This window comes from Helianthus annuus, chromosome 1 (genome assembly GCF_002127325.2).
Source record: "Helianthus annuus cultivar XRQ/B chromosome 1, HanXRQr2.0-SUNRISE, whole genome shotgun sequence".
In the NCBI taxonomy this organism is placed as follows: domain Eukaryota; kingdom Viridiplantae; phylum Streptophyta; class Magnoliopsida; order Asterales; family Asteraceae; genus Helianthus; species Helianthus annuus.
The window spans coordinates 147475827-147487030 of NC_035433.2; the positions used below are offsets into that span (position 1 = coordinate 147475827).

The 11204-nt window shown below is 38.4% G+C and overlaps 1 protein-coding gene across 1 annotated transcript; it reads right to left on the reverse strand.

The window, feature by feature from the left end:
• Nucleotides 1-7502: 7502 nt before the first annotated feature.
• On the reverse strand, nt 7503-8195 carry LOC110933933. The gene has a single exon (XM_022177136.1). The coding sequence runs from the start codon at nt 8193-8195 to the stop codon at nt 7503-7505; it is 693 nt and encodes a 230-aa protein (XP_022032828.1).
• Between the last annotated feature and the right edge of the window lie 3009 nt (nt 8196-11204).

Here is an 11204-nt window from a genome sequence, read left to right on the forward strand (position 1 = left end):
TACAACTTGATTCCATGCTTAACCGATTCATATGCATGTTTCCGATTTATGCTTAAAGTTGACTATTTTGCCCTTTTCGCTATAAAACGTGATTTTTGGAAAAGTGAAAGAGTAAAAACCTTTATTACGAATTTATAAACTTGCACCGAAAATTTGATATCAGTTAGAGGTCCAGATTGAGAGTTATGCTCGATATCGTAAATTGAAAGCTTTATGTTAAGTAAACGGCATAATTAGCGTATAACCTATTTAAGCCTACTTTTTGATATAAAACTTTTTACCCAGTGATGTTATATAATATTTTGGGATTTTTGAAGATTTTTATTTAATTTTTGGCTGATCGTATCATAGGTCTCCAAGTTTGATTCGGTTAATACCGGTTTTGACCTTTTAAGCCATAAAATGAGTTTTATAAATCTTTTTGACCTCAAACCTTTTTCTACTGATTTTATTTGTTAAATAAATTATTTTGAGCATTCTGGAAATATAAAAATCTCAGCTTTCTTTTAAAAACCCGGAAACGGCTCTAAATCGCCTTTCTAAGCGTTTTTAACGCATAGTATGCGCTATACCCATATTAAACATATAAGGTTAATACCTACTGATGTTCTTAGCATATTTTTATAAAATAACAGTAAGTATAAGTTTTTGAACTCAGGTTTCCAGTTTTGACATTTTTAGCCCTTGTGAAATTATCAAAATACCCCTAAGGTGCATAGTTTGATTTTAAATGATAAGTTTTGTATATGGGACATACCCTACTGTTATAATATGCCAAATTAAGTATATTTACTGTATAAATCAGACCTGTAACTCAGATTTCCAATTTAACTCTTTTAGAATCTTTTAAATGACCAAAATGCCCTTATAAGGCATAAATTGAGTTTAAATTCATTCGGGGCATAATAGAACATAACTTGCTGATATTATGACATATTTAAAGCATATTATCTCAGGGAACTTGCATATGATGCTTATGGTTACCCGTAACGCTCTTTTAGCGTTCGGTTCGGTTTATGTAACTAGTTTGCATAAATTGACCGAAACGGGTCAAACGTTATCATTTTTGTCTCAAAATCCAGAATGTATTTAGCATACCCATATTATACAAGTATTCAAACTTGTCGGGTCTAAAACACGTTCTATCCGGTCTTCGCTTAATCGTGCGCTTGAACCGTATCATCCTTAAAACTAACCGGTCTAAGCTTAGGCTTAAATAAAGACCCGTTAGAAATCTAATAGGTTATTATAAACCTTTGTTCCAGAATAGGAGACCCAGTAAAAGCTACCTTCACTTGCTAATTGTGATTCATACTTACCAAGGTAAATACTTTTAACTTATTTTCCCTATACGGGCTTGGGGTAAGGTATATAAAATACCGCTTGGTCCGGCATCGAATTCTTTAATTGTATAGTGGTTAAATTCATTGAGATGACCTTGTTTTGAATGTGTTTTATTGCTTAAAGCCTTTGGGGGGTTAATGACCATGTCCCGGATATCCTTGGCATCATCTTACGAGATGGCCATGACCTGAGCACGGGGTGTAGGCGTACACCCGTCAGTGTATAACTCTATATTGTGGTGTGTCTATTAATCTTTAACCCGCTCTACGGATCGGGCTACTGAACGCGGAGTAACATGTAAATCCATTACAAGATTATATTGCATAATTATCCCAAGTTATAAAAATATTTTTATGCCATGTGCATTTAAATCAATTTTCAATCATTTTCAAAATGAGTCAGTTAAATTGTATTTACCAGTGTAAACTGACGTATTTTTCCCAAAAGGTTAAGTGCAGGTACTACACGTAATAGGCTGGCTGTCTTCTAGAGCATCCACAATAAGTCTCACAAGCTTGGATGACAATAAAACTGTTGAACAATATCTTATTTTATTTTGATCCGCCTGTGGATCCGTTTCAACTATCAGTGATATTTAATATTACATTTTTTTTAAAGTTGAAATGAATCTATCTTTTCTTCCGCTGTGCATTTATATATTGTGTTGTTTGTCTATGATGATGCCAACTACGTCACTATACTCCCCACCGGGCCCACCGGTGACTCGTGGAAACTGGGGGTGTGACACATAAGCTTTTGAAATGTGTTTTGTGCCTTTTGTTTGTAAAAATGTTTGTTCCCTGGATCTGGAAGTTTTGTGTATGCAATGAAAACATGTCATAAAACATTTTCGTGAGAGCCCTAATGATCGTAGTCTAGTCTCGAGAAAGAATCCTAGTTCGCTACGATTGAAGCTCTGATCTAAGCTGTTACACCCTGACTTTTGCGGAAGCGTGATTATGGTGTGACTTTCTTAATATCATTGCATTCAATCATAACAGCAACTATATGTTAAAACCATAGATTTGTCATCCATAATATAAGTTTAAAACATAACAACATTGTTTTAAAAACGTAGACTTCAAATTTAGTTTTTACAATCATACAAAATATTTACATGTTCACTAAAGACTCATCAAAAGATATCAAACAGCACCAAGGTTTGGAAGGCGTGTCTTGTCCAGGAAAGAGACACACTAACCAAACTCAAAGACCATGGATGACATCTTTATTCTTAACGTAGCATAAAAACTTCCACGTCCGCCAGATCCACTTTACAATTTCCCTGAAATACATGTAGTTTGAAAAACATCAACAAAAGTTGAGAGAGTTCATGTGTTCATTTGTGTGTATGTATAAACCTTTGAAAACGTTGTAAGTATGTATGTAAGTCCCTGGTATGTAGCAATAAGGAAAAAAGAGATCACCACTGGGTTGCAAAGCCAATGGTATGTGTGAAGTGATGCAGGAAGACTCAAACCTAGCAGACTTGCATCGGGCCTCCGGCTGTAAGACATAGTCACCACATGGTCCACTCGACGGACTCACAGGTAGGGCTCGCTACAACCAAATAGATCTATCACTCATGCCCCTCGGTCCTACAACGAGGATTGATGGCCTTAATCGCCCTACCCATTCACACAATCTAGCAGTAACCCTCCTTAGCTAACCATACCATGTATAAAACGTTTGTAATAATTGTAACATGTATTTCACCCCCGAAGTATAAAACTGAAAACAGCTAAAAGAAAAGGGGGACATGAACTCACAATTTTGCTTTCCTTGAATCTGATGTAACTCAAAGCTTCCTCTAGAACGCACGACTACCTACATGCGTGCTACGGTCCGTTAGACGCGTGGGTTTTGCCTTGTCTTAGTATTGATTAATGCCTTTGAGTTACGTTTTTAAAGTGTCTTTGATATTATTCCAAGTTATAATCACTAGTTAAAATAATAATTATTTTAACTTTAAATTATATTTTGATTTTGGAATAATCGTTAAACAATATTTTGTAACAATACTTCTCAAGTATTCATATTCGTATTTCATTCCTAAGGATGGGGTATCTCATACATGTTTATCCGTATTCTTGTATTTGTATAACCTGTCATGTATTGGCGTCGTATTCCGGTGTATTATTCCAAATACAAATATGCCAATATTCCCAATATATATTTCCAAAACAATATATTTTCAAGTCTTACTTAGAAAATATATATAAACTTATTTTTTCCAAAATAATGTATTTCAGGAAAATATATATTTTCCCAAAAATCATATATCTTCTAAATATACTTAGAAAATATATTTTTACCTCCAAAATAATATATTTTCTCCTTTTTGAAAATATGATATACTTTGTGATAATAATAATAAAAATCATAGTTTCATTTCTTTTGTATCCTGAATAATATTTACAAAAAATATACTCATAAATGTATTTTCCGGAATATTTGTAAGTTACATTCTATCGTTCGGTTCCATAATATTATGTGTGTAACTTATATATGTATTCCTTGTGATTCTTGGTAATATTTTGGATTGTAAATTCTTGGTATTTTGTCAAGTTATATTACTTCAAATCCTAAAATAATATAGTTAATACACAAAGTATACAATTATCCACACCCATCATGTCTTCTAAATATATATCTTTCAAATACATATTTAGTTATTTTTATTTACAAAAACCATCCTCCAATACTTGTAGCTTTGTAACAAAATCTATCGCAAAGTTTATATTGAAAACCATAGTTTAAACATACTTGTAAATATTTGTTTTAGAAAATATTTTTCTAAGTGTTCGTATTTTTAGAAAATTTCGTCATAGTTTTCCCTAAAAATGGAGGTGTCCATGCTATCAAAGCATATCATTTTCTTTTCAAAAATCATCACAAACAATCAACAACTGAATCAACACTTACTAAGTGCCAAAATATTGCAATTTGTATAACAACATGAACTTGAATTTTTAGAAAAACTTGTAGTAACTTACTAGTGTTTTTAGTAAGCCTAGTTACCCTTCAAAGTGTGGTCATTTGTTTAATATCATCATTCTTGAAGATTTTAGGTCTTTACAACTTCCAAACATATTTTCTAAAAATATATCTTTTTGAATTTTCCTTGTTAACAATGTATATTTAGACTTGTTTCACCAAAGAAACATATCTAGTTTCTTTAAAATCCATGCTTTTGTAAGTCTTGTGATTTCACTTAGTTTCTTGAGAAATCTAGTTTTTAAATCATTCAAGTTTATGTCTAGCAACATGTTACTTACTTCTACATTTACAAAATCATTTTCATTCGTCAAGTTCATGTGAAACATAAAGTATGATGATCTTGGTCTTTCACAAGGTCACCATCTTAACTTACTAGATCATGTGTTTAATCACAATCTAGTAGATTCCATATGACGTGTGACATCATAACACAAATAATCAATCACCAAGAAGCAAAATAACACCAATCAACAGGTATTTTTATGGTTTTCAAGCTTATGTTAAAGTTTCATCTTCATGTTCATTAATGTTCTTTAGTGTTCTTCATAATATTTAACATGAATCTCCTTTTAACCACTAATCTAAGATGAACAATGGAGTGTATGAAGTTCTTACCACTAGCTCAAGGCTAGGGATGATTCAAGTGAAGATAATAAGTGGATAAAAGCAAACGGTGAAGGTCCTTCAACTTCCGAAAGCTCCAAGCTTCCTAACATAGCTCCTTACACCACTAGATCACCTTGGAATGTATGGAAGAAGGTCAAAAATGGAGATCGTGTGGGTGCTTGTTGTGGCCGTGAGGTAGGAAGAGGAAGGGAGGAAGAAGAAGTGTGGTGATGATAATGAGCTCTAGTATTTTTATAACCATCAAATTTCTTTACCCATTGGTTCATATGTTCTCAAAAGTACAAGCAATATCTTAAGCAATCTCTACAAATCCAAGTAAGATTTGGTAAGATCAATTAGGATCTTGATCGGTGGGCCATGCTTGTAACCGTCCCCATGAAGGGGGGGGGGGGTATTAGTTGGTTTTGGATGATAAGCTAAGTGTTTAGTTAGGATTCCAAGTGTAATGGTTAGTGTTCGTGTGTATCATGCATTATATAGGGTGTTAGGGTGTTCGGGGATCATAACTAGCTTAGAAACATTAAAAAATGCTTCTAGTATAATTTTGGTGTTCCGGGTAGTGTCCGATTGTTCGGTTAGATACCGGTTCGTTAAAGTGTCAAACTATTCCGTTTAGTGATCTTTATGTACCCTTTTGTGACCCTTTTAATTCCCGACACTTAGGAAAGCATTCAGGACCATTTCGCCATATTTTTGCACATTACTAGCTTGTTAAAAGGCTGAATTTTGCTGAAATATGTAGAATTCTGCACTTAATGTGAATTTTAGGCACTTTCCGGCACTTTATCTATCACCTAGTGAAGCAGTTTTATGGTCCTTACTTTCCTACACACCATACTAGTATAAAAACCTTGTCTCTGGCCCATATGGGGTCTCAAAACACTGTTTGCTTATGTACTGACATTGTCAGCATTTTTCTGAGTTATCCGCTAATTGTGCTAACTGTGCTTTGTGCATCGTTTATGTCATTAAAGTCTGTATGTGATAAATGATGTGACAGTCAATATGTGATGCACATGTAAGTATGATGCAGCAATCAGAAAGCAGTTTAAATCATTAATTGTAATCCAGCACAACCATTAAGCACTAATCATAGTTAATTAATTGTATGGATGCATGCAAATTTGACAGTTGTCACAATTCAAGATTCATTTGTATTAGATAATAATCTTACAATCACCTTGTAAACTATTTTGTTTCAAAGTGATATAAACTTGATAATTCTGTAGGTCTTGTTTCTGAAAGTCTGATTTCCATTTCCGCACATCTTTTTCACATATACTGAAATCACTTGCCATATTACGTAAAAAGAAGTTGTTAAGGCCATACTAGGTCCAACAAACATCCGTACCCACTAACAGTTGAAGCAAAAGCTTAGATGCAAACGACAATGTAAGGGTAAATGGATAAATAGCACTATGTGCACAAACCCAAGCCAACCAGCCACACCCCTTTAGTACCATTAACACAACCTATACTTAGCTCATGACAAGCAAAACCCCTAAACTTAGTCGACTCAAAAGTGAGTTTGATTGACCCAACAAATACGACCACTAAATTGACATAACTAAACCACATAAAGGACTCGCAACAAAACAAGACTGGACTCAACATAAAACCGACAAACTAACTCGACTGACCTACATCTGAACCGACAAAAATTGATCGGACCTGACTTGCAATTGACTCACAACTACCCTATGGACCCAAATAGAAAATCTAATCAACAAATACAAGAGAATAATGTCGAAAACATACTTGAGTGGCTTGAAATTTGCAAGATAAAGGAATGATTTTCGTGAACTTGTGGGTTCCGAATCGAAGCTACGGATGGATTAGAGTGATTTTTGTTTGGTGGGTTATGTTCTTTATGCGATTCCGGTAAGTTTGGCTACAAAATGGCGGGGTTTTCTGGTTTAATGGTGGAGAATCGAAGGATTTATGGTGGGTGTAGGGCTGGTCGGCGGTGGGGTGAAAGAGAAAAGGGTTTTGAGTGATTTGGGGGAAACAGTGAAAGGGGTGGGTCTTATCCGATCTGGGAACCCGTCGCGTCGCGCTACGTCAATATATGGTTGCTGTGGCGTGCCGCCACGGCACGGTTCAAATAGAAGGTTCAGTTAACGGGTCGCGTAGCGCGGCTGAAAGGTTCAATTGTGGTGGCGTGCCGCGACCGGACAGTTCAAAACAAATTTCTGGACCTAGGGGTGGTGTCGCGCCACGAAGAAGCTGTATTGCTGTGGCGGCACGCGAAGGCCGTTTTCTAATAGAAGGTGTCGTAAAAATTTGAGTTTTGTGCCTTAGAAAATATTCTAAGTCTCACAAATCCTTCCCAAAACCATCCCAAATTTTTCTAAGTGTTGGGACTTACCTGGAATGCCGCTTTCTATGCAAATTCAGCTCCTCGACGTTATGATTCCTGCAAAATTTCTCAAACACACGAAACAAAGACACGAAAAACTACGAATAAATATGAAAATTAACGAAATTTACAAACAGTACATACTCTACACTTGGGATTGCATCCCAAAACACTAAGTGGCGGCTTTTGATGGGATTTCGAGAGGAGTTTTCTCCATCTCGTTCTTATCTATTGCTCCTCCAATGTAGTGCTTCAACCGAGGTCCATTTACCTTCCAACTCCGGCCATCCGTCTCATCCATAATCTCCACCGCTTTGTACGGAAACACGTAATGAACCATATACGGTCCCGACCACTTCGACTTCAACTTCCCCGCAAACAACTTCAATCGTAAATTGTAGAGAAGTACTTTATCACCTTTGCTAAATTCCTTGACCTTTCGTAACTTCCTATCATGTGAAGCCTTCGTTTTCTCCTTGATTCCCAACGACCGAGCATAAGCCGCATCCTTAAGCTCCTCAAGCTCATGAATTTGAAAGAAACGCTTCCTAGCGGCTTCGGTCATGGCCAGATTAACGGTTTTCAATGCCCAAAGCGCTCGGTGTTCTAGCTCTACGGGAAGATGACAAGCTTTTCCATAGACGATCATAAATGGTGTTGTTCCTAAAGGTGTCTTGTAGGCGGTTCGAAACGCCCACAATGCATCGTCTAGCTTGTCGGACCAATCATTTCTATTCTTACCAACGGTTTTCTTTAAGATACGTTTGATACCACGACTTGCATTCTCCACTTGACCACTTGTCTGTGGATGATACGCGGTAGACAAACGATGAGTGACTCCGTAGCGTGCAAGCAATTTTTCCATCAATGCATTGCAAAAGTGAGTACCACAGTCACTAATTAAGGCTTTAGGTGTACGGAATCGGGAAAAGAGTTTCTTAAGGAACTTCAACACTACTCAGGCTTCATTCGTAGGAAGAGCATGAGCCTCAACCCACTTAGACACGTAGTCAATCACCACAAGTATATAACGGTTCCGTTTTGAGACGGGAAAAGGTCCCATGAAATCTATGCCCCAAACATCAAAAACCTCCAATACCCGGATTGGGTTTTGAGGCATCTCATTTTGGCTGAAATGTTGCCAGCTCGTTGACAAGCATCACATGTTTTTACGAACTCAACGGCATCACGAAGTACGCTAGGCCAATAAACACCACAATCAAACACCTTTTGAGCGGTGGCATATGCACTATGACTGCCTCTCGGAAGGCCTTCATGGACATGTTTTAGGATGTTCCAACCCTCCTCTCTCAACACGCATCGCCTTAGTATCCTATTTCCCCTATTCTAAAGAGAAAAGGATCATCCCACACATACTTTCTCGATTCACTAAGGAACTTCCTCCGTTGCTGCATGGTCATTCCTCGCACAATATTGCCACTAGAAAGATAATTTGCTAAGTCACAAAACCAAGGCAATCCCTCCTTCTCGGCCTCTACAAACTCAATAGACTCTTGAGGGAACGTATCTCCCATCTCCTCCTCACGAATCTCCTCTCGCCTAGGGTCCTCTAACCGCGAAAGATGATCGGTCGCTATGTTTTCAGCCCTTTTCTTGTCTCTAATCTCAATATCAAACTCGGAAAGCAATAGAATCCACCGAATAAGTCGAGGTTTAGCGTCTTTCTTTTTGAAAAGAAAACACAACGCAGAATGGTCGGAGAAACTATGGTCTTAGATAGCACGAGGTATGAACGGAATTTGTCGAAAGCAAAGACTACGGCTAAGAGTTCTTTCTCCGTGGTGGTGTAGTTCTCTTGAGCATCATTTAACATTTTGCTCGCGTAGTGTATGGGGTGGAAGTGCTTGTCCTTTCTTTGTCCTAGTACCGCTCCAACGGCATAGTTACTCGCATCGCACATGATCTCAAACGGCAAGCTCCAGTCGGGCGAGATAAGAATAGGTGCACTCACAAGCTGTTCCTTCAAAAAGCTGAAGGCCTTAAGACACTCTTCGTCAAAGGCGAAAGGAACATCATTCTCTAGCAAACGGGTCATGGGGCGAGTGATTTTAGAGAAATCCCTAATGAAGCGTCTATAGAAGCCCGCATGACCTAGAAAACACCGGATCGACTTAACACTAGTGGGTGGAGGTAACCTACTAATGGTATCTATTTTCGCATGATCTACCTCTATACCATCCCTCGAGATCTTATGTCCTAACACAATACCTTCCGTCACCATAAAGTGACACTTCTCCCAATTCAACATAAGCTTCGTCTCGACAAATCTCTTTAGCATCCTCTCGAGATTCTTCAAACACTCATCAAAGGAGTTACCATATACCGAAAAATCATCCATGAAAACCTCCATGGAACTCTCAATCATATCCTGAAATATGGCAACCATGCGCCGCTGAAAAGTAGCTGGAGCGTTACATAGCCTAAATGCCATGCGTCGGTACGCATAGGTGCCATAGGGGCATGTGAAGGTGGTCTTATCCTAATCCTCCGGTGCGATGGGGATCTGGAAGTACCCGGAAAAACCGTCGAGAAAATAATAGAATTGTTGATCCGCGAGACGCTCCAACATTTGATCGATGAAGGGCAATGGGAAGTGGTCTTTTCGGGTGGCATCATTCAACTTGCGGTAGTCGATACACACGCGCCAACCCGTGACCGTACGAGAAGGGATGGGCTCATTCTTCGAATCCATGACAACGGTCATCCCTCCCTTCTTAGGGACAACCTGAGTAGGACTGACCCATGGTGAATTGGATATGGGATATATCATCCCGGCCTCTAGCAGTTTTAGAACCTCCTTTTTCACAACATCTTGCATGTTGGGGTTGAGGTGCCTTTGGGGTTGCACCACTGTCTTGAAATCATCCTCCATGAGTATCCGGTGGGTGTAATAAGAAGGGCTTATGCCCTTTATGTCAGACAACCTCCATGTAATGGCCTCTTTGTTGGCCTTCAACACCTCCAACAACCTCAACTTCTCTTCTTCCTCCAACTTCGATGAGATGATAAAGGGTAGCTCGGAACCCTCCCCTAAGAAAGCGAACTCTAAATGATATGGAAGTACCTTAAGCTCTAAGGGTGGGTCGGGGTTGGGTGGTGTCATTACTAATGGCTAATACCTCGGGAATCAAAGGAATCCCCTCAACTTCTACTCCATCTACCCTTGACGAATCCTCCTCTACTCTCTCTCCTACCACTAAGTCGGCTCCACTATTGTACTCTAAACAATGGTCAACATATGAGATGAATGAATTCAAGAAGTAGACGAAATGGCAAGGGCCACTATAGTCATCGGAACCACTCGGGTGGTTCATGGAACGATCTATCTCAAAGGTGACTCTCTCCTCACCGACCCTAAGGGTGATCTTAGCATCATAAACATCTATGAGTGCTTTAGCGGTACGCAAGAATGGACGACCAAGTATAATCGGAACTCTTTCATCCGCTTCCATATCGAGAATGACGAAATCGAAGGGAAAAACAAACTTGTCTACCTTAATAAGCAAATTCTCTACTATACCCCTCGGGTATTTCACGGACCGATCGGCTAAGGATAATGTCATACGGGTAGGTGAAAGCTCGCCTAAGTCTAGCTTCTCGTAGAGAGAAAAGGGCATCAAATTAATGCTAGCACCTAGGTCAGCTAAGGCTCTTGTATTGGTGTTACTACCGAATAGACATGGAATAGTAAAAACCGGGATCGGTAAGCTTTTCCGGAAGCTTATTTAGAACAACGGCCGAGCACCCTCCATTCAACGGGACATTCGACAACTCCCCTAACTTCTCCTTGTTCCTAAGAATGTCCTTTAACAATTTCGCATATTTGGGAATCGATTTAAGTGCCTTAATGAAA

What these genes read in the sequence shown, in the direction of transcription:
- LOC110933933 (XM_022177136.1), bottom strand. Translation starts at nt 8,195, where the DNA reads ATGGAAAAATTGCTTGCACGCTACGGAGTCACTCATCGTTTGTCTACC.